The sequence below is a fragment of the Macaca nemestrina genome, chromosome 16, assembly GCF_043159975.1.
Source record: "Macaca nemestrina isolate mMacNem1 chromosome 16, mMacNem.hap1, whole genome shotgun sequence".
Lineage (NCBI taxonomy): Eukaryota > Metazoa > Chordata > Mammalia > Primates > Cercopithecidae > Macaca > Macaca nemestrina.
In genome coordinates, this window is record NC_092140.1 from 75,547,272 (window position 1) to 75,571,358 (window position 24,087).

At 35.1% G+C, this 24,087-nt stretch overlaps 2 protein-coding genes across 16 annotated transcripts in view; one reads left to right on the forward strand and one right to left on the reverse strand.

Annotated features, from left to right (window-relative positions):
- LOC105490746 (integrator complex subunit 6) overlaps positions 1-24,087 on the forward strand; it is a 119,935-nt gene that overhangs the window by 70,147 nt on the left and 25,701 nt on the right. For 10 of the 13 annotated variants that reach the window (XR_011615030.1, XR_011615026.1, XR_011615024.1 and 7 more), the window contains 11 exons: positions 472-624; positions 752-884; positions 2,097-2,191; positions 4,634-4,744; positions 6,058-6,273; positions 8,323-8,449; positions 9,663-9,805; positions 10,026-10,257; positions 15,127-15,498; positions 16,561-16,654; positions 18,618-18,760. Coding sequence is in view for 2 of the 13 variants with exons in the window: in XM_011756639.2 (XP_011754941.1) it covers positions 472-624; positions 752-884; positions 2,097-2,191; positions 4,634-4,744; positions 6,058-6,273; positions 8,323-8,449; positions 9,663-9,805; positions 10,026-10,257; positions 15,127-15,498; positions 16,561-16,654; positions 18,618-18,711 (1,770 nt within the window). In the remaining 11 variants the exon portion in view is untranslated. Of the gene's footprint in view, positions 1-471; positions 625-751; positions 885-2,096; positions 2,192-4,633; positions 4,745-6,057; positions 6,274-8,322; positions 8,450-9,662; positions 9,806-10,025; positions 10,258-15,126; positions 15,499-16,560; positions 16,655-18,617; positions 21,805-21,909; positions 22,056-24,087 lie in introns of those variants that run through there. The other 3 variants (XM_011756639.2, XM_011756642.3, XR_011615027.1) reach the window with 2 other exon arrangements.
- LOC105490748 (serpin family E member 3) overlaps positions 1-24,087 on the reverse strand; it is a 64,129-nt gene that overhangs the window by 19,792 nt on the left and 20,250 nt on the right. For 2 of the 3 annotated variants that reach the window (XM_071081626.1, XM_024795725.2), the window contains exons 6-7: positions 23,108-23,194; positions 22,573-22,656 (exon numbers count right to left, since the gene is read on the reverse strand). In XM_071081626.1, the coding sequence (XP_070937727.1) occupies positions 22,573-22,656; positions 23,108-23,194 (171 nt within the window). Of the gene's footprint in view, positions 1-22,353; positions 22,657-23,107; positions 23,195-24,087 lie in introns of those variants that run through there. The other variant, XM_011756646.3, reaches the window with a different exon arrangement.

Consider the following 24,087-nt stretch of genomic DNA (forward strand, 5'->3'; position numbering starts at 1 on the left):
TTTTAATACCATTTTGGCATATATTTTGTTATGCACATCTACATTTATAATTTATATAATTAGAAATATATAATGTATATTCAAAAACCGATCAATATCTATGATTACGTTGGAAGTCACTACTCTCTATAAGTAAATTGCTACAAATGAAGACTTGTGACAGTTTCCATATACATTTCTCATTTTTTGGATGTAAAAATTAATGAATACTCAATTACTAAATTTTGCATAAGACCTAAAACTATTTTCATTTCTACAGATTTTCAAGTGTTTGTCTTTTTCTTTTGAATATTAGCAATAACTTTAGCATTACATTTTCAAGTGTTTTCTTTCAGCTTAATGTTGCTTTTAACAGTAAATCAAACTCTTATTAGCAAGATGGAGGAACTGAGTAAATTTTGATAATGAGGGATACTTAGTTTTGTTTCTGGAATTTCATGTAAATAGTAATTACAAGACTTTCCCCTTTAGCCACCTCGTACATCTCATCCTGTAGTGAAGTTTTCCTGTACAGACTGTGAACCAATGGTTATTGATAAACTTCCTTTTGACAAATATGAGTTGGAACCTTCACCACTGACTCAATTTATCCTGGAAAGGAAATCTCCTCAAACTTGTTGGCAGGTGAGCTGAACAACTTACAGTGACCCCAAAATTTAAATGAGGTGTTTCTTAAAAAGCTGAATTGAATCAGTAGTTTATATAACATTCTTTAAAGGTTATTAAAGTTTTAATTGCTCCTTTCTAACAGGTGTACGTGAGCAATAGTGCAAAATATAGTGAACTTGGTCATCCTTTTGGTTACTTGAAAGCCAGTACAGCACTGAACTGTGTCAACTTATTTGTGATGCCTTACAATTATCCAGTCCTTCTTCCCCTCTTAGGTAAGTCATTCTTGTCACATTCTCCTTGGCTTAGCATGTAAAGGTTCTCCTAAAGAGCATTTCCTTATAGATTTTCTTGTCTTTTGGAAATCAATGAAAATATTTCAAATATTCTAAAATATTGAACATCTTGAAGAAAAGATAACAACCTGTTTGTGTTTATAGTAAATTAAAAGATGATACTGTAACACTTTTTAGTCTGCAATTTAATGAAGGTTTTTTTTTTTTTTTTTTTTTTTTTTTTTAGCTTTTTGGGGATAGAGTCTTGCTCTGTCACCCAGGCTGGAGTGCAGTGGCGTATTCTTGGCTCGCTGCAACCTCCGTCTCCCAGGTTCAAGCGATTCTCCTGCCTCTGCCTCCCTCCCAAGTAGCTGGGACTATAGGCATATACCACCATGCTCAGCTAAGTTTTTTATTTTTAGTAGAGGCAGGGTTTCACCATGTTGACCAGGCTGGTCTTGAACTCCTGACCTCAGGTGATCTGCCCGCCTTAGCCTCCCAAAGTTCTGGGATTACAGGCATGGGCCACTGTGCCCGGCCAAAGGTATTACATTTTAAATTTTTTAATTAAATATTCTAACTTTTCTGCAGGTTAGATTTCTAACAGAATTGGTAATGTAGGCTTTCCATTTGAAATGAGACATTTTGTAGAAGCATAGTATAGTTAACAAGATCTGAGTGCATTTTCTAAGAATTTATCTATACTTTAATTTTCATTTGGCAAATATTTTTTAAATAAAGGAGTTTGTTCCAAAATAATATGATAAAAGCCTAAAGTTAGTTTCTAGGTACCATCTAGCTATCACTTTTGAGAAATGCTGTTGGAGAAAACTTACCCTCCATGAAATCACTTTAAATTTAAAAGTTATAGCCAAAATATTAGTAGATATATTTTATAGAAAACATTATGCATGCTTTGTTTCTGTCTTCAAATCTGCTTTGTGTCTAGGTCTAGGGAGAGCATAGATTTTCCTTGTGTATTTTCTGTTTCTAACTTAATTCCTACATGTACTTTTAGACCATAATTGACATCTTTTCATTTTATAGAAAATGACAAAACCATAAATCTTACTGCCTTTCATGTTAAAAAAAAGTCTGATGTTACTCTCTCAAAAATAACAAGGCAGACTTTAAAAAGGAAGCATCTTTGACTTGACTTCTATGTGTGAAAATAATGAGTAGTGATAGTTTGTTCACATTATACATTTCTAGATGACTTGTTTAAAGTGCATAAAGCAAAACCAACATTGAAGTGGAGACAGTCATTTGAAAGTTATTTGAAGACAATGCCTCCCTACTATCTCGGGGTAAGAATATTATTTAAAAGAACTTGTTGGCCGGGCGCAGTGGCTCACGCCTGTAATCCCAGCACTTTGGGAGGCCGAGGCGGGCGGATCTTGAGGTCAGGAGATCAAGACCAGCCTGGCTGACATGGTGAAACCCGTCTCTACTAAAAATACAAAAATTAGCTGGGCGTGGTGGCGGGCGCCTGTAATCCCAGCTACTCGGGAGGCTGAGGCAGGAGAATCGCTCGAAACCGGAAGGCAGAGGTTGCAATGAGCCAAGATTGTGCCACTGCACTCCAGCCTGGGCAACAAGAGCGAAACTCCATCTCCAAAAAAAAAAAAAAAAAGAACTTGTTAATTATATTATGCTTATGGTTTATTGTGGGTATTGTAAACTTTTATTTATTGCTTTTGTAGATTAAATGACATGAAAATTGAGTATACAAATGACCACTATAGATGTAAAGGTAAAGAGAGGTTTCAGTGATTTGCAGAGTAGTGATGATGATCATGATCACGAGAACATTTATGTACTGCTTACTCAGACCAGGTACTGTCTTAAGCAACATCAGTAATTTATACAGTTACCCTATGAGGTAGAAATGATTATTGGTTCTGTTACACAGATGAGGAAACTAAAGCATTAAAAATTAAATAATTTGCACAAGGCTACATAGCTAACATGTGAGGGGATGAGGGGCCTGAAATTCAGTCCGGCTTAGATTTAGGCTTTTAACCTCGAGTGTTGTACTACCTTTTTAAATTATAGTTTTATGATTATAGTTGTCTCTCAGTATCTGTGAAGGATTGGCTCCAGGATCACCTATGGACACCAAAAGTCACAGATGCTCAAGTCCCTCATATAAAATGGCGTAGTATTTGCATATAACCTACACACATTCTTTTGTATACTTTAAACCATTTCTAGGTTACTTAATATGTATGTACTTATTATACTATATTGATTAAGGAATAATGTCAAGGAAAAAAGAGTCTGTATATGTTCAGTACAGATGCAACGTTCCATTTTTTTTTTTCCTAACGTTTTCAGTCTGTGGTTGGTTGAATTCACAGAATACGGAATCCACAGATATGTAGGGCCTACTATATTTCTTTTTAAGGGTGCACAATAGTTTTTGTTGTATTATTTCCCAAATCTCTAGAAACACCTTGTAAGGTGGATAAGTGTATATTCTCATAGAACCATATGCTTTAGAGGAGTTCATTACTTCAAAACTAGTGTATCATAGTAGGTAAAACCAATAACATGCATTTTATTAAATACATGATTTAGTTTGTGAAAGGTAACCTTTTAACAAAAGTACTTAAAATCACTTATGTATTACTTCTGTTTTTGATGCAGGAATATTACAGCATTTGGCTATAAATAATCTTTCTAAATCATCCCTAATATAATTAGGAGATTAATTTCTTGAGCTTTGAAAATCATGACATTTTATAGTTCTAAGAGATAAGTTGTATTGAATGTGTCTAGCACACAGTGCCTGGCAAGTAGAAGGGCAAAAAAGAACAAACACTTTGAATAGGAACTGTTACATATGTTGACTCATTTATGTTTCGTAGCAACCCTGAGGATTTAGCCATGCCAGATAGGTGTTAAATATCAGGGCTGGGATTTGATTTCAGTTTGACACCAGTGCTTATACACTCTAATGTGTCAATGGTTATCATCCTTTTTCTGGCTCTATCCCATTCACATATGCTAGACACTCTTGGTAGTGATATTTTTTGTCATACAAAGTAGTTCTCAGTCTCTCCTTAAAATTGAAAGGTAACTTTCAGTTACCACATCCATAATAAATATTAGATTGTTTTTTCCTCCTGCTTATGTTTCCTTCAGAGCTTGTTTTTTTCAGCTCAGCATATTATAATAATAGTAATGATTAATACTTTGTACCCAATGGTTTTATAAAATGCTTTATGTGTATTAACTCATTTAATCCCATGACAACCCTGTAAGGGGTAGGTATTGTTATTATCCTCATTTTACAAATGAGAAACTAAGCCACAGAGAGCTTATTTATAATCTGATCTAGAATCATGTAACTAGTGAGTGGTTGAGCAGCTAATTACTCAAAGTGGAAATCTTGCATTTTCCTTGAGTGTTTTTCACTTACTACCCAGAGCTACCTCTATAATGTGTCTTCTGTCCATTTCTTCCAGTATCTCCTAGTATCTCCCAGTGGTACCAAGGAAGTCCAGTATTTTATCCTTCTTGTCTTGGGGAGTTGTTATGGCCTCTAAATCCTTTTTAACTACTTCAGATGGCCTTTCATCCCACTGACAAACATTTTACTGAAACATAAATATGATTGTGTTACTTCCTTATTGAGGAGAAGAAGGGGAAATAATTTTTTGGAGAAAATTTTAAGACAGACTATACATGGAACCATAAGTTTTTAATAAGCTTAATATTGAATGATGTTTTCTTTTTTCCTATAGCCCTTGAAGAAAGCTGTTAGGATGATGGGAGCACCTAACCTAATAGCAGACAGTATGGAATATGGACTTAGTTACAGTGTCATTTCATACCTCAAAAAACTGAGTCAACAGGTAATATCAAGAAATAGAGTGAGCCGTTAAGTATTTTGAATGGTTTGGGCTAAGATAGTTAAACAGGTTAAAGCTGGTTCTTGATGGTTCTAATGGAATTCCATTATATTAATATATTACATTTTAGAGCCATATATTACATAATTCTGTCTCACGCCCATGGTGTGCTATGGTTTGAAATGTTAATTTGAAAATTGTATAATAGGCTGGGCACGGTGACTCGCGCCTGTAATCCCAGCACTTTGGGAGGCCAGGGCAGGCGGATCATGAGGTCAGAAGATCGAGACCATCCTGGCTAACACGGTGAAACCTCCGTCTCTACTAAAAATCCAAAAAATTAGCCGGACGTGGTGACGGGCGCCTATAGTCCCAGCTACTCAGGAGGCTGAGGCAGGAGAATGGCGTGAACCCAGGAGGTGGAGCTTGCAGTGAGCCAAGATTGTGCCACTGCACTCCAGCCTGGGCGACAGAGCGAGACTCTATCTCAAAAAAAAAAAAGAAAAAAGAAAATTGTATAATAATTCCTAATTTATGAAAATGGCTTCGTGAGTGTGGTCCTAGACTTCCTATATGTGAACATTATTTATCTTTTGAGAAATTTAGATTAGAAAGTCATTTTTCCTTAAAAAAGAAAAAAAAAAAAACTTCTTTATGTTTTGAAACCTGTAGATTTTTCTTTCAGAATGGGAGTTTCTTTGAAATGTTTGTAGAAAATACTGAAGTTTGTCATTCTGGCCAAAAATCACATTAATAAATACTGTAGTAGTCAAGCAGTATATAGTTTAACTGACTGAAATTGTTAATGTCCTATGAAATACTTTATTTTTCCAGTACTTCTGACTCACTACCTTAACTACAAATCAAAAAGCAGTTTGGGAGGAGTCAAAACATTGCTTCTTGCTTTCCAGGGAAGAACTGCATAATTATTTGCCATATTGATGTGCTAATAAAAATGTCTTATGTAACGATGATTTTTAAAAAATAATTTTCTATCACTCCTGAATTGGAAATACACATTTCATTTAGTGTGCATTTACATTTCATGGTTTAAGTATAATGGGTATTAATAAATAAAATAATAAGTTGAAAGTGTGTTTGTCCTGTTCCAAAAGTTTAGAGTTGTAATGATTTAAAATCATAAGACGTTGTTGTTTACTATGTTTAATTTACCCAATACTTGACATAAACTATGCTACTTGAGTTTTTAACTTCTTATATACTTAAAAAATATATATTTAATTTATAGATCATAACCATTAGTATCTGATTTATTAATTTAGATTTTATCAAGATAATTCTTATTTTTACTTTAGGCCAAAATAGAATCTGATCGAGTCATTGGATCTGTAGGCAAAAAAGTAGTACAGGAAACTGGAATAAAAGTCCGGAGCCGATCACATGGTTTATCAATGGCGTATAGGAAAGATTTTCAACAACTCCTCCAGGGAATTTCAGAGGATGTCCCTCACAGACTGCTAGACCTTAATATGAAGGAATACACTGGATTCCAAGTTGCTTTGCTGAATAAGGTAATAATCATATGAATTTAGTACTACTGTAGTTCTGTTCTGTTCTGTTACTGGATAAATCACATTTTCTGCTAATTCTGACATTCATTTTATCCAGACTTTAAAGAGTACTTCTGTACCCTTGCAGAATAATGATCATTATACTGTCACTCCTAGAATTAAAACAGTGTACATAGTGTGTGAATGAATGGATAGATTGATGAAGAGTAAACCAGCTTGTTTATTTTATAGATGAGAAAACAGAGGTTTAGAAATTTCTTTAAGTTGCAATAGTGTATGGTAGAATTCACTATAGTTTTGTACTTAAACTGATGACCCTATTAGGCCCACAGCATGGTCCAAAAATGCTTTGTGAGTACTCATGGTTACAGATATCTTTATCCCAGCAGCCTTTTTGTAGAAATGGGCAAGCTGGTTCTAAAATTTATATGGAAATGTAAAGGTCCTAGAATAGCTAAAACAATTTTAGAAGAATAAAGTTGGAAGACTTATATCATCTGATTTTAAAACTTACTGTAAAACTTACTACAGTGATCCATGCAGTGTGGTGCTATCATAAGGATAAACATAGAAATTAGTGGAACAGAATTGAGTCTAGATGTAGGCCCTCACACACACAGTAAATTCTTAACAAAGATAGAAAAATAAGTTAGTGGATAAGAAGACAGTCTTTTAAACAAATGGAACAATTGGATATCCATATGCAAAATAATGAATTTGACCATTACCTCATATTATTTGAAGTGGTCATGATCTTAAATGTAAGAACTAAAACTATAAACTTATAGAACAAAACATAGGAAAAAATCTTCATGATGTTGACTTAGCAAAGATTTCTAAAAGCACATACCAAAAATGTTGATAAATTGAATTTCATTAAAATAAAAAAACTTTGCTCTTTAAAAGAAACATGAAAAATGAAGTGGCAAGCTACAGCTTGGGAGAAAAGCACATGTCAAATGAAGGACTTGCATCAAAATATATAAAGAACTCATAACTCAAAAAGACAAACATGGGCAAAATACTTGAACAGACATTTCACCAAAGAAAATATGCAAATACAAATAAGAACATGAAGTAATGCTCAGCCTTATCAGCCATTAGGGAAATGCAAATTAAAACCATAACGAGATACTACTTCGTAACTGCTAGAATGACAGATTTAAAAGACAAAAAATACAGATATTGATGAGAATGTGGAGCAACCCTCCTAACATTACTGATACAAAATAGTTGGTATTTTCCTAAGAAGGTAAACATAAATTTGCTGTACAATCAGTCATCTACTTGTAGGCTTAGTATGCCAATTCATAGCAACATTTTTCATAATAACCAAAAACTTGAAACAGTCCAAGTGCCTATCAACTGGTGAATAGATAAAGAAGATGTGGTGTGTCCATATAATAGACTACTTGGAATAAAAAGGAACAAACTACTGATACACGAATAATGTCAATGAATCTCAAAAACATCACACTAATTGAAAGAAGCCAAGTAAAAAAGATTGGACACTGCAAAATTCCATTTATAATATGGAGCATAGAAAGAAAGCAAATCATGTGGTTGCCTGGGGACAGGAATAGTGATTGACTGCAAGTGGGTACAAAGAACTTTTGGGGATGGTAGAAATGGATTATGATGATGGTTTCACAACTATGAATTTGCTAATACACATCAAACTATATACTTAAAATAGGTGATTTTATGGTACATAAATCACACATTAAAGCTGTTTTCTAAAAAAACTTCGGTTTTTAAAATTTGGAAATTGGTTTTTACTTAAATGAGTTTACTTCTTTTATCCAGAATATATAATAAAATCTTTAGAGTTAGATGGTGAATTGAGATTGTTTGGTTGATCTCACTACCAAATATTCATCTTTTGGCCCTGAACCAGTACATTAAGATTATGTCATATGTCTTTATTTTATTTTTTTAAGCTAACTAGTTTATATATCTTATTTCCAAACCTGTGCTGCAGGTTAGAGATTTTAGTCTCTTTTAATTCTATGTTTGACAATAAATTTGTCCTTGAATGTTGTTTAATAGGATTTGAAGCCACAGACATTTAGAAATGCTTATGACATACCAAGACGAAATCTTTTGGATCACTTAACAAGAATGAGATCTAATCTTTTGAAGAGCACTCGCAGATTTCTTAAAGGACAGGATGAAGGTTAGATCATAGTTTAATACTGGTATTTTTAATGTTTTTTTTCTTTATAGTCTGAAAAAGCATAGCATGGTGATGTAAATTTCAAAGAATTATTATAGTAGTATAACATTCTTATTGTAAGTTCAAATGAAGTAAAAGGTGAATCATCCCTGACTCTCTACCTTTCTTCCTACCATCACTGTTGCCCCAAATTCTCTTCCCTAGAGGTAACAACCTTTCTTAACAGTTTAGTTTCCTTTTATAGCTTTTCTCATGCATTCATGCGTGCATGCACACACACACGCGCGCACCAGTTGTCAAACTGTATACTTAAAATAAGTGATTTTTCTTATCTCAGTCATTTTCTTGAAATATACCAGTATCTGATGGTTTAACTCCGGATGGCCAGTTTCATGACATGTTCTGATAATTCCTTCACCTTTTTCCATGGCACCTACTATAAATCAAGTCAGATGAGACTTTAAACCTTTGCCACCTCTGATTTAAGCGTTCTAACAATAATTTTATATAAAAAGGGTTAGCTATGTGGCTTCTCTTTTCCATACTATACTTCCGTTTTCTACAAATTCTACTATAATTAAATTCTGTTTATTTGGAATAGCATAGAAGAGAAGAGATACACCTTTCACGGTAAGATCACACATACTTTTTTTTTTTTTTTTTTTTTTTGAGTCAGAGCCTTGCTCTGTCGCCCAGGCTGGAGTGCAGTGGTGTGATCTCGGCTCACTGCAACCTCCGCCTCCTGGGTGGGTTCAAGCGATTCTCCTCCTTAGCCTCCCTAATAACTGCGATTACAGGCACGTGCCACCATGCCCTGCTAATTTTTGTATTTTTAGTAGAGATGGGGTTTTGCCATATTGGCCAGGCTGGTCTCAAACTCCTGACCTCAAGTGATCCGCCTGCCTCAGCCTCCCGAAGTGCTTGGATTACAGGCATGAGCCACTGCGCCCAGCCACGCATACTTTCTGTGTACTGAAATTAATGGCAATTTTTGTTTTGTTTAGATGATGAAATCAGTGTTTTAAGTTTTATTTTAAAATATTTTGTCGCAGTGGTTATAATTGCACCAAACGAATTTAGAATATGTTGGTAAAGAAGACTGTCTAGAATAACACTAGGTAGCATTCATATATAAGGAAACATTATTTGAGAAATAATTGGAGTATAGTCTTAGTGAGGTTAACTTTTGTTGCTGTTGTGTTCTTTTTGAAAGATCAAGTGCACAGTGTTCCTATAGCACAAATGGGGAACTACCAGGAATACCTCAAGCAAGTACCTTCTCCACTAAGAGAACTTGATCCTGATCAGCCGCGAAGGTTGCATACATTTGGCAACCCCTTTAAGCTGGATAAGAAGGTAATTTTGAAATGTTCTGTTATGTAATTTGTTTGTGGTAGGCATTGTCAGTTTTATTGTTCTTAATTTAACTAAAGTAAGCTGAAGCTATTTTCCTGGTAGAGTATCTAATAAATGTCAACATAATTAGAATATAGTTACTTTCATTGGAATTGACACTGGTTGTGCCATTTAAACATTGTTTGTAAATTCAAGAAAATTGTATTCTTTTTTGCTAAAGGGTATGATGATAGATGAAGCAGATGAATTTGTGGCTGGACCTCAAAATAAACATAAACGACCTGGAGAACCAAATATGCAAGGGATCCCTAAAAGACGTCGGTGTATGTCTCCACTACTAAGAGGCAGACAGCAGAATCCTGTTGTAAACAATCATATCGGGGGAAAAGGACCACCTGCACCTACAACTCAAGCACAGCCAGATCTTATTAAACCTCTTCCTCTTCATAAAAGTAAGAATTGTTTTTTTCTTAAACATTATTTGCTGCCTTTTGGTTCTTTTTCAAGGAAGAGATTTTTGTTATAGATTATAGAAGGAAATTGATTAGTAGTACAATGAGTGAATGAATGTGTAGAGAAGATATTTGTTTAAATGAGCATATGATCATTTTTGTATGTCTTAATGAACATTTGAACATTTCTTATATTTATGATGCTTTATTAGCTATAATGTTCTAACATATCATTTGCAAATCTTTCAAAATAATACTTTTGAAAGGAGCATTATCACTATCCACAGAAAGATGGTTTTCAATTTCAGTTGAAGTCAACTAATTATTAAATATGTATGCTGTTTTGGATAATGCTGTGCTTTGAGGTATACCACTGAAGATAGGAGTGATCTCTGCCCTCATTTATAATCAGCAAGGAAGATCAGTCATTGAACAGATACTAGAAGTATGTTGAATATTACAGAAAAGATGTCAAGTATATTGTGGAAGCATTTGGCAAGAGGATTTAAGTCAATGAAGTCAAGGCACTTTACTGAGGAAGTTAATGCTGAAGCCAAAAGCTGTGCATTTGCTTATACTAGAGCAATAGTATGTGCAGTGGCATAAAGAGAAAGGCATTAAGGGAATTTAAAGAATTCCAGTATAGCAAGGGTGTTGGGCATGAGGTAAGGTGAGAACTGAAAGACAGAAGCCAGATGATGGAAGGCCTTGGAAGCTGTTTACAACTTTATTCTAAAGAACAGTGAGAATCCACTGAAAGGTTTTAAAATGAAGGTGACCTAATCTGATTAGCATTTTATGAAGACCAGGTTGACTGTAATGTGTGTGGAATATTATCAGAGAGGAGCAAGAATGAATGTAGGGAAACCCTAATGAATTAATGGACTTATCACTTATAGATAGTGGTCATACTTACAGCATATTAACTGAAGAGAAACAAAATATTTTATGACTGCTGATGGAAGTATCCAATACTGCCTTTGAAGTTGTCTTACCAAAAAACCCCAAAAACCAAAGTTGAACATCAATGTAATCAAACCAATTTATAGGAAATACAGGGGGCAGAGAAACATGTGGGATACAATTAGTAAAATCCAGATTGTAGAAAACTCTGTGGGACAAAGAATCGGTTTTTTCCCAGAAAAATACATAGTAAAAGAGGTACAGCAGGATTTTACAGATGCAAATGTAGTTTAAGAGATACATAAGCCAGTTGCAATGTATAGGCCTTAACTGTACTCAGAATCAAACAAAATCAAACTTTTCCACAAACAGAAAACATGTTGGAGAGTATGGACACAGACTGTATATTTGATGTTGTTAAATAATTGTGCATGCACAGGAATCAGTTAGGAAACCTGGGGAACAGATGCTGGTGACCTGACAGAGGGGTTTGAAGAAGAATATGTATTTGAGAAATACTTGGACACACCACTAAAGGATTTGGCTACTGGTTGGATGTTGGGACCAGAGCAGGGTGGGAGGAGTCAGGCGTCTGTCTTGAGAGACACTGGGTGGGTGGAAGAATAAATAATAAATGAGTTTAGTTTAGAAGTGCATATTAGGTCATCAAGTGGAGATCCTAAGTTAGAAGATGAATATTGAGTTTGGGACTCAGGAGAAGAGGATTGGGCTAGAGGGGTAGTATGACAGATTACTGCCCATTGCACTGAATAAAATCTCACCAAGGCAAACACAAGAAAAAAAAAGCTCAGAACAGAACCTCGAAAGTGCCAAAGTTAAGAAAGCAGAAAAGGAGATTGAGAAGGAAGAATTTTAGAGATAGGAGAAAATAGGGAAGAATTTAATGTCATGGAAGCTAAAGGGCAAGATAATTGGGTGGGTAGTTGTCCCAAATACTTAAAAAACAAACAAAACAATAACAACAACAAAAACAGTTCAATCAAGAGAAATAGAAAAATTCTGTGGTCTTTGGTGATCTTAGCAAGAGCAATTTCTGTGGAGTAAAGGGGCAGAGCCTAATAAGGGGTTATGGGAGGAGTGAGAGGTGAGAAAATGGAAACAATGAGTATGAGTATAAACAGCTAGTTAAGTTTAGTTGTAAAAGGAAGATGGGAAAAGAGCATGGTACCTGGAAGAGTTCACGGGGTTTTGAAAATGGTGATTTTTCTTTGTTTTTAAGATCAGAGATGCTTGAGCATGTTTCAGTGCTGGTGATGGAACCAGTAAATAGGGAGAAGTTGAAAATGAAAATGAGAAAAGGCATACTCAGCACAAAATTACTGAGAACGCAAGAGGGAATGGTCTAGAGCACAGAAGAATGCTCCCTCAGTTGATGCAGAATGTGGGGGAAGCGTGGTGGCGAGGGTGTAATTTAGTTAAGAGGGAGGTAAAGGAAGTCTCTTAATCATGGCTTTGCTTTTCTTTTGAGCTCTGTGAGGTAGAAGGTGAAGTATACTGCTGAGACGGAAGGGGATATTGGGAAAGTCAGGGGTTTGAAGAGAGTGAGGGAGCTTAACAATCTCTGTGGGAGAGAGAAAAGGTTGTGATAAGATTGCTAGACAGTGCCTAGGACCCAAGTAGAGATGGTGATTGTGACCACTCTGTAGAGCTGGACCCTATTTCTTCAGCAGTGCTCATGATTCCAAATGCAAGTCTGGGGCAAGCATATAGAGTGAGTCAAGAGATGGGATTTTGCTTGGCAGATGTTATGGGAAGACAGTAGAACAAGAGAAACTAAGACATTAGTAAAAGTGATGTATCATCGGATATAAGCCTGATACAGAATTGGCTGCTTAGAAGGGATATGGTTAATAGGAGAAAGAAAGTAGAGGAATTGCTGGAGTCAAAGTCTGGCTGAGTTAAGGAGCAGTAGCAGGAGTACTTTGAAGATGAGGGTTATACTCCTCCATCTCTGAATTTGTCTGGATGTGAAAGGCGAAGGTGTAAATGTAAGTTCTTTAGAGAGAAGCTGGGGAACGGGGAGGCCAGGTTCTTACCAGATGATCTGCTTAAACATTGAAGTCCACAGCACTTCTCAGACTTGAATATGCATGTGAATCACCTGGGAGGTCTAGTTAAACTACAGATTCTCATTTACTCAGTCTGAGGCAGATGAGCATTTCTAGCAAGCTCTCTGTTGGTGTTGCTGCTGCTTGTCCACACACCACATTTCGAGTAGTAGTAAGGACCAAGAATGAAGTGACAAGGGCTCTGAGGGTGGAATGTGCATGGCAGATGCACTTGATAGCAATAACTGAAGCATACCCTGAGAATGACCCTGCGTGCAGACACACCTGCATGCGGTTGGGAGTTCTGAGCTAGGGAATAGGGTGGCTAACCCAAAGATCCATTCCCTATCTATGAGGAACATCTGAGCCCCTAGCCCATTGTGAAGTGAATGCAGGCCAGACAGGGGATTGAGGCCCTTTGTTTTGGGTTAAATGAAGGTTGCCAGGTGGAGGTTGTTAGGGGGAAGAGTGCTAAGTGAAAATACAATATAAACTGCATACTTTTTGCAAGGAGTTGCCTTTTTTTTGTCCAGCCTGCTGCCACTGGGCCGTGCAGTTATCCTGTCCAGCCCACTGCCATTGGACTGTACGTAAGGTGGTTCTCCTGCCTAGCTTGCCACCACTGGGTTCGCTCCCCTTTATGTAAGCCCCCGACAAAACCCCTTGTCTTGTTTACTGGCTCTAGATCTCTTCTTTGCCTTCTTGAACTTGGTGCCTTCCCCACTGGAGTTGATAGGAGCTCAGCACAACAGAAGGAAGGCTGTAACTGAGTGCCAGAGACAACAGTGTCTTACAGGCTTGTGCCCTGGAGGTTGGCATAAGATAGTGATAAGGAGAGACAGTGTGAGTGGCATGGTTGAGTCTCACAAGAGTACAAGGGAGTAATTTTGCAATAGCACTAGGAAGTGAAGGATTCAGTGACTGCATGTCCTTTTATGCCTATGGAGAGGGTGCAAGAGAAAGCAATTTCTACTTTTGGTCTGGAAAGGAGAGCAGTCTGCATACAGGAGAGCTGGGTTTCAGTTAAAGCATAAGTTGTACAGAATATTCAGTAAAGGGGAGTTTGCAAATCATGGAATCAAATTTAGGAGAGAGTCAGGAATTTGAGGGATTTGTGGAAATGAGTGTATAGGGGAATATGAGTAAATTGAGTTAATAGTTTGGACAGGAAATGAGGACAGTAGAGATGAAATCAGCTGGTATCCTGGAGGTTGGTAAGCAATCAGAGAACTTAAAATTCAGCTGCTTTCTGTGGGGCAAGTCTCATAATGTGGTGTTAAGAGGAAGGCTTGCGAGCTTTCAATTTTAGTAGTCTAATGAACTGAAGTGGGCACCAGGTTGCTCTGCACTGGTGAATAAATGATGACTAGATTCTATAGTTAGAAGGGTATACTGTAAAACATTACCTGTTTGGTGGTATGTTCCCTGCAGAATTTGGAACTTAAAGGCAGAAGTATAAGTAGAAAGTAAAAACTACCCAGTATTTACTTTTACCTCTAAATGATACCAGATGTATAAGGCATATTGAGTTAGGGCTCTCTAAGGTAGAGATAGATGACCGTGATAATTTTGATCATAGATATTTCATTGAAGTATCAACCTACTTGTTTCAATAAAATTGCCATAGAATAAACCAGAAAACTAAACTACTTGAAATCGACTTTATTTTTTCCTCTAAGGGCAAAAATTGTAAATATTTTGTAAATACTGTGTATGTGTCACATTGAAATCTACCGTATCTTTGGCAATGCTTAAGAACTGTATCACATTATTTGTTAACTTGCATTAGTCAAGGAAATCAGTTGTGACTTGCTGTAATAATGTTCTTTTGTAGCTTTATTTACTGTATGCTTTGAGACTGGGCCTCATAATTTTTTCCCCATATCTTTGTTTTTAGTTTCAGAGACCACTAGTGATTCAATAATACATGATGTGGTTGAAAATCATGTTGCAGACCAACTTTCATCAGACATTACACCAAATGCTATGGATACTGAATTTTCAACATCTTCTCCAGCTGGTTTACTGGAACGGCCAACCAATCATATGGAGGCTCTTGGTCATGACCATTTAGGAACCAATGACCTCACTGTTGGTGGATTTTTAGAAAATCATGAGGAGCCAAGAGATAAAGAACAATGTGCTGAAGAGAACATACCAGCATCTTCACTCAACAAGGGAAAGAAATTGATGCATTGCAGAAGCCATGAAGAGGTCAATACCGAATTAAAAGCACAAATAATGAAAGAGATCCGAAAGCCAGGAAGAAGTATGTATAATAAGAGACGAACATCAGATCTGATTTCTGTATGTGCTCAAAAAAGCAAAAAAAAAAAAAAAAAAGGTCAAGTAACTGTAGTAAAAGAATAGATATGATTCTAGATCTGTCTTGAACAACATCTCAGTTAAGATTCTTTATTCATCTGACCAACACTGAATATCTTCTATTTCCAAGGTACTAGGTATGGTAGGCAGCAGGGACTAAGAGCAGAGCAACACTGTACAGATAAATTACATATAGTTCCTACCATGACAGGAACCCATAATCTTGAATATTCTTCTAACCAACAATGGAATTTAATATAGCAGCTAGCTCACAAACGATATACTGAAAATTAAATTACTTCATGTCTGTAAAGTTCTTGTCATAGTGCCTACCACTATGTTTAATAGTTAAACTATGATAGTGATATTATAGGATATGTTTAGGCCGAAAAACTAAAGTTACGAAAGCTATCTGGTATATGAACACAAAAGACCTTCGTGGGAAAAAGTTCAGTATTATTGGCATTCATTTAGAGGATGTTAACACATCACTTGCCCTGGGGTAGTACAGTGACCTGAGTGGTCCAGAAATGGGTACAAATCAGTCCTTGGAGTTTAGATGTTTATAGCCCTTGCAGAGTTTCATATGAAAACTTTAAACTGGAATAACACTCTTAACCTGTTTGGTTTTTACTCCCACTTCCCACTTACCCCATGTTAGCTGTTAGAATTTTAAACTGTAAGGATGGAGTTTTGTAAAGGCCACTTGTTCTTATTTTTTAGTGATACTACCAAAAAGCTATTTACTCATCCTTTTAAGCTTTATGTTTGATAACTTAATAGGAACTTTTACTTACAAAGCAGTGTTTGATTAGTTGTTTTATCTTTGTTGCTATGTACTTTTACATATATGTTAAAATATAAAATCTCTAATGAGTGGTGAAATTTTTATGTAGAATGTTTTTGTCTCAGTATATCTTAATATAATAAACTGCAAAAGAAGAATATTGAATAAGAATACAAATGAAAGGCACTTAATTTTTCTTTTTGCTTCTTTTGCTTTAAGAATATGAAAGAATCTTCACTTTACTGAAGCATGTGCAAGGCAGCTTACAAACAAGACTAATATTTTTACAAAATGTCATTAAAGAAGCATCAAGGTAAATAAATTATTGCATATAATGAAATGGTGATTAAATGAGTCCGCAGTTTATACAGGCAGTATTTTAACAGTATCTGTTTTGCACTTGTGTTGTTTATAAATGTATATGGCATACCAACATATAAATAAATTCTTACTCTTTTTTAGTTTATTGAAAGAAGTTCACTTAGAAAACAGCCACACACACATTCTTCAGGAATTATGAACCTTTTCTCCCTGCAAATTACTAGATACTTGGAGAATTCTTGTTTATTCTTCTCTGTAGCTTTTTGATATCTTTACATTAATATTTTGCAACCTTTAATTTTTCTCCTTTATGCATTAATATTGGTGACTAAAAATAACATATTTGAATGTCATTTATTTTTACATGGGAAAGCGTAATTAAGGGGACCAGAATTGGACAAATGGGCCTTATTCTGATTGTTTCAGTAGCCCAGGATCATTAGTACATTGGCCCTCTGTATCCCTGGGTTCCACATTCACTGGATTCAAGCAACCACAGATTGAAAGTATTTGGATGTGGGGAAATGGATGGTTGTGTCTGTATTGAATATGTACAGGCTTTTTATTTCTTGTCATTCTCTAAATAATTCAGTCTAATTCATATAGTATTTACACTGTGTTAGTATTATAAATAATCTGGAGATTATTTAGAGCATATGGGAGAATGTACACAGGTTACATGTAAATATTGGGCCATTTTATACAAGCGACTTGAGCATTCATGGATTTTGGTGTTCATAGGGAGGCCTAGAATCGATCCTCCATGGATACAGAGGGATCACTGTATAAAGAAGGTGGATAAAGGTTATAAATGGTAATTAAGAAGTGCAATTAACTGGAAAACATAGTTGTATGAGTTTAAAAACATTTTTTTATTTTCCCTTCAATATTTTGGGGATTTTAGTATTATAAGAAAACTTGGGGCTTATCTTATTTGACCTTCTAAATGTAAACACACTTACACCTTGTCCCCCTGTCTCTTCTATGCTACACGTGAAGATTTTAGATAAAGTTGGTTTTTGTTTCTAGTTTTCTTTTATTTTCATACTTTTGGAGTGGCTAGAGCATAGGCCAGTTTGCAGGATCAAGATAAGGCTATAACTTTTCATATACTTTTGAGTATTTAACCTATTATGCTCTTTATGGTAACATTCTGTCAGCTAAAACCTCATTAGGAATTTATATTCCCGGTATCTGTACTTCACTTCTGCCACCTTTTAGGGAATTGTGTAGTATTACAGTGGCTATTTATATTAGCTTCCAACTAGCAAGGAAGTAGGAATAAAATGTCCAGTGTCTTGGGATATTCTTATAACCATCGGCAATTATGTAGATGCAATTTTAGTCTGCCCATATTTGTTACTGAAAATCTTTAAAAGTTGTTACTTGAACTTTAACTGCTTGCTATACTCTGTATTATAGATGTCTATCCTTGATTTGCTAGCTTTCAAATTATAATAGAATACCATGGTTTTTAAATGCTACTGCCCAATTTTCATTTCTTCTTCCATTTTGTGGGAGTTTATATTCATACTTTGTTCACATTCCTTTCAACATTCAGCTTACAAAGAGCATGAGAAGAAGCTATTGAAGTATTTGCTTTGGGAGCCCAGATTTCACCAGAGTGTTTGCAGCCCTTGAATATATTTTGAATATATTAGTTTTTTGATTTTTTTGTTTGTTTTTTTCCTTTTTCTTTTCAGTTGTGGAAGGAACAACCTCTTTCCCATTGTTTAGGTATAGAGTGTTTTAGGGACAAACTAAAATACTGTACTGGTATAATAATTTGCTAATCTTTCAACATATTTTCTATTGTCATAGTATTGATTTTTCTATTTTCATTTCACTTTGAAAAATCTTCCCAAAGCAATTTTCTCTCCTTTTTTAAAAAAATTATACTGATATATACTATTCATTAAAAAGTAATTGAGAGTACTATTTATTTTTTCATACAGGTTTAAAAAACGAATGCTAATAGAACAACTGGAGAACTTCTTGGATGAAATTCATCGAAGAGCCAATCAGATCAACCATATTAATAGCAATTAAAAGAAAATAGAATGTGGCCACTTATTTCACTATCTTCTTCAAATACAAAGTAAATACAAGACTGTTGTGATCTTGCATTCATTTTCTGACATGCATTGTTGGCTATTTGAAATACTAAAAGCAAATCTACAGATCCTTTTTCCATCATTTTACAGTGACCTTTTCTTCATTTTGGTTTATTTTTGTAATGTGAAAAGTATCACTCTAAAAAACATTTTTATTTAACAAACTAAAAATATTCCTCCAAATCTCTTGCTTGTCATTGACTCTTGCGTGTCAATTTCCCTCAGGTTCTATTTTCTTAAACCAACCTTTAAAATTGTCACCTCTGTTAAGGTTGAACTTTGCCAAAAAAAATTAAAAAGAAGTTACTTTGTAATTTTTGGGGAAAAAAGCACATACATTAAAACTAGGTAATGTTTTGTATATACAGTTATTTTGGATATATTATTGTAAGTTGTACAAATGTATTTTGAAGAATATTTAAGAAAAGCACTTTTGTTATTCCATCAATAAATGCTCTATTTTACTCTTGTGTGGTTTAGGAAATAATCACATTTAAAGTAATCATTTAAAAACGTCCTAAGATAATGGAATTTTAAAGGCCTTGCTTTTTAGCATTGGAAAAATACACCACTTGAAGTTCATGTTTGTTAAGCCTAACTGTAATTCATGTTACATAATCTGCATTGCCTTTTTACTATATGTTTGTAGTTTTTGTTGGCCATGCCAACATACTCCCATTTCTGCCTAGATTATGGGAATGACTTTGTCTGGGGCAGATAGATACTTTAAAAGCTATTTAAAAAGCAGACAACTTTGGATATTATTGGTTTCCTTCAACACCTTTTCGTTTCTCACTAGGATTGTGGGTGGCACAAAGTTGAAGCTGTTAGGGAGTGGTAGGTTTGGAGTGCACTACATACTCTGAAATATCTAGCCTTTAGCAGCTTTATGCCATGCTTGCAAAAGCCCACAACAAATTGGAGGCCTCTTTGTTCTGCTCTGCTGTTCTCACACTTAAACTCTGTTTTATTTATAAGCTAAATGGAAAGGAAACACCTTTAAGATGACTTTCCTCATTTTGCATCCCCCCCTGAGTTTCACAGGATAAGGAAAACCACAGTATTCATTCTCCACCCTCAATTCAACATGGCCTAGAATATCCTTACTGAGGAAGCGATCTTATGGCCTGACTCACTCACCATTCATAGATCACTGCTGTGCCTTTTAGTGGTTTGGGGGTAACCGGTAGAAAAGAAGGTCAAAATAGATTTGGATTAAGAGTAGGCAAAATAAACTTATAAAATTTAAAAACTGAAGTATTTTTAGGTTTATGATATTGAAAACCACATACCCTTAGCTTTTTACACTTTATCAGAACATTTTTTAAATTTCAAGGGTATAGCAAAATTCTAACTTTATGAAGAAAAGCATCGATGAAAGTGGAGAACATGCATTTAGTCTAGGGGATTTGAAACTCTCCCGATACTGAAGACAAACCCTGTCAAGAAAAAGAATTTAATATTATATAGTATTTTCATATGCAGTTCTTTAAGCTTTGTTTACGTCTATAAAAATACTTTTAAGTAATGCAAGATAACATTTACTAGGTGGAATTGTTAAGGTAATTGCCTGTAGTCACATTGCTAAATTCAATGAGAGTTACACAAAATCCAGAATATATTGTCTGTTCCTAAATTATATGTATTTAGATTCTGGGATTAGTAGGAGGGATTAGGAGTCATTCAGATAAAAATTCATGCTTAACAAGAGTATCTAGGAAAGAGATTCAGCCTATCCCAGTATTTAGCAGCTTTCCTTATAAGAAAGTTTTATTTTCTTTTTCACAGATTGCTCATGACCTTTAATACATTTTTCTGAATGAACCCTGGAGGGAGGTGAAAAGTAGCAGTTTTGTTCATCTCTTCTTTTTGTCCTTTATCTCTCTGCCACTGTTCTCACCTCATCCTAAAACCTGGTCAGGAGAGTTTGAAACCTATTAGAACCAAAGGTTAATATCCCATCTCCCTCAGACTGTTTTCATTTTAAAAACAAAAAACTATGGGTATATTAAATTAGTGAAAATACTTATTGTAGAATTACTGTCGGAAGGGGATTACATCTAGGGGGAACATCATGTCTTTTAGGCCCTTTATGTCACTGAATGACTTATGGCTCGACAAATGATATTCTTGGAAAGTTTAATCTTGAGGTTTTCAAATCTTTTTTTTTTTAAATGTCTCCCATGTTTCCCATTTGCTGATTGATTCATTAGTTGGTCTTAGTAAGATTTGTCAGTTTGGAATAATGAAGGCTGAGACTCATTTCTAAACTCTTCCATAACCATCACCAGAAAAGCAGCCACTGTGTTGTGTGATGTGAGCTAATGCCTCCCAGATAGAGGTAAATAAAGTCACAAGGGCTATTAGAATTCCGGTGGATTGTGGAACTGGTTTTGGATTATCCTTATATTTTCATTCTGATTACTGAGGCAGTTCTGAAAATGCCTACCATTGAAATAGTGGTGTGTCTTTTCCTTGTTTAAGGATTTTACATCATTTTTATGCACTTGAATTCCAAAATCAGAATCTCTCTTTTACCTATCAACCTTTATTGGCTATTGGCTTTTGGCAATGACCTTTCTGTTCAAATGTAGTCCTGTCTCTTTGTTTCTTTAGGGAGTAGAACCTGTCCTTTTTTTGATCTTTCATTTTTTTGATGTGTCCTTTCTGAGAGAAGGCTCTCTGCTGCCTGTTCTGGGTGATAAGTGATATTTTCATCTAATCATTATGGGGTTGGGATGATCATGGTGAAATACTAGGAAGACATGTTCTGTTGATGGACTTTTTCTCCCCAAATAATCCCAAATAGATTATTTTCTAGTGAATGGTTTATATCTTTCTCGTCACAAAAATGTTCCTTTGATTTCTAGCACGAGGTACAGCAGGATGCAAATGATTCTCAGATAAAATGATGTTGACAGTATTTCCTTAACAATTTATGTAAAACTATGCATAATTTTCATTATCCTAACTTCTGACATTTTTTCTCCATAAATAAAAATAATGCCTGATGTTTAGTTAAAGTAGATCCACCTTTGCTTGATTTTATTAGTCTTGTTCTATCCTATTTCTTTTTAATACACTGTTTAGACTTGCCAACAACTCTTAACTGAGAATCTCTTTTCCTTCCTAGGCTAAGTAATTGTGAGTGGGGGAGGAAGAACATTAAGAGAAATAATCTAAAGACTGTTCAATGTTGTCGAAGCCTAAGGATATTTGTGTGTCCTTCTGATGTACTGAGGCTTTGCCGGTACCACACCATCTTTGGATTACCATAAGGTTATGTAGTAGTACTTAAAAGTACTAGGGCAAACATTTGATTTTTGAGAAAGATCAACAGAACAGTATAGAAATCCAGGTGCATTCATTAGAATACTAGGATCACAAGAGGACTACTCTGGTATACTCTAGTGACCTGAAAAAAAAACTCTAAAATGATAAGAAAGCTAGGGGACAAAGGGAAAAAAAGGGAAAGATTTATAATTTATTTTGCTTTCATAATTTTTCCAAGTATCTTCAGAAGTAGAAATCTATAGCATTTTTTAAAAATCTACATTAACTATATATGAGCTGAGAGAATGAGAAGGTAAAAAACATGGAGGATAAGTTTCTTTGTACTTATGAAATAGTTCCCTTTCTTAGGATACAAGACAGCAACTGGGAAGCTTCTGAAGCACCATAAAAACAGCTAGAAAGAATGCTTATTTTTGAGGGGATAGTGGACAAATGAGCCCTTGTTGCTAGAGAGACACTGATAAATAATTTATCTGAATCCTGTCAAAGAACACTGTAATACCTGTGTTAGGTTCTCTCAGGAAATAGATGAATGGCCGATCTGCTTTAAAAGTAGGAATCCGAGACCTTTTCAATAACAGCAGAGCTGCAGGAAAGAAAAAAGAATCCCATTGCATTTTCTGTGCATTTTTAAGAAAATAACTATTGGTTATGAAGTAAGTTATATCCCATTTTTTAAAAGAAATCAAAGCATCCTAATGGCATTTCATTGTTTACTGTTGTGATGGGGGTGCAAATGGGAAAATTAAAAGATGCCATCTAGCCAATCCTGTCTCCTGTTTTGAACACATTCCATGGAATAAATTCCTTATTGAAGCTAACTTTCAGAATGATTTTTATAGGATGGGTATCTCCTCTTCCCCATCATTTTTCAAAAACTTTTTATTTTCTTTAGTGTTCCTTTTTAAAAAGTGCTATACCACACCTGAACTTGGGGGTTATGGAAAGATTCAGAAGTGTGAAGATTCAACTAGGTAAATTTAAGAAAGGTAGATATGGGTGAGCAGTGTGACTGGGTATTCTCTGTTTGAACATACCTGTGGCTCCAGATGCCTTGGTGCCTTCCTCCAAAACTTCAATCTTGGCCTTGTGGATTGCTTCAGAAACATAAAAGCCATCTTGGCCTAACCGCAGAAAATGATAGAAATGTGAATTGCTCATTAACATTTTTCTAACACATTTAGAACACATTCTTTAAAAATGTACTTACAAAATTTATAGTATCCAATGCTGCTTACTGTGTAGCTAGGGAAAGAGTGGAAAATTCTCGTTTTTGTTTTTACTGGAGGCTCAGGTAGCTGTTTGGAAAATTCTTAAGGTTCAATATGTTACCAAACTTTCAAAGCTTTTAATTTGTTAAATATATGTAATCTCTCCCAAAATAATATTCAGAGCACTGCCCCATTTTTTTTTTTGGTGGTTCATTTTCAGAAATGATTTCTAGTTAATACTACAATCCCTCCTTCAGCCAGTATTTCCAAAACTTCAGTGATCATAAGAATCACCCAGCTATGTGTTAAAATGCAGATTCTGTAGCCCAGGAATCATTTTCACCAAGCTTCAGAGATCATTTCCCTTGAGTGTCTTTTTGGACTGCATTTTAAGAGCCACTTTAAAATGACAAAGTCACAGGATTTTATCACAGGCTTTATTGAGGCACAATTCAGAGTAATATGAATGTGTCTAGTGTTGCATGACTGCATTCTGTATACTTAGGTGTATCAGTTATGCAATTAATATGCCTCATGGGCTAGAATCTACAAAGCAGAGCGGTTAGTATAAATGTTCTATGTGCTAAGTTTCACAGATTATAAGTTTAGCAAATAGGACTAAGTGATAATTTAGAGGAATTGGCTGATTTTTTGTAAGCTAATCATTAGCCATTTTTAAACAGCTCCAAAGACGAAAGGATACTTGATGACACAGTAAAAAATGAAAGATTTAGAACCAAAAGAAACTTAAGAAATCATTCAGTCCAATCCTTTCATTTTAGAGTGAGCTGTTAACTCATCTGAGA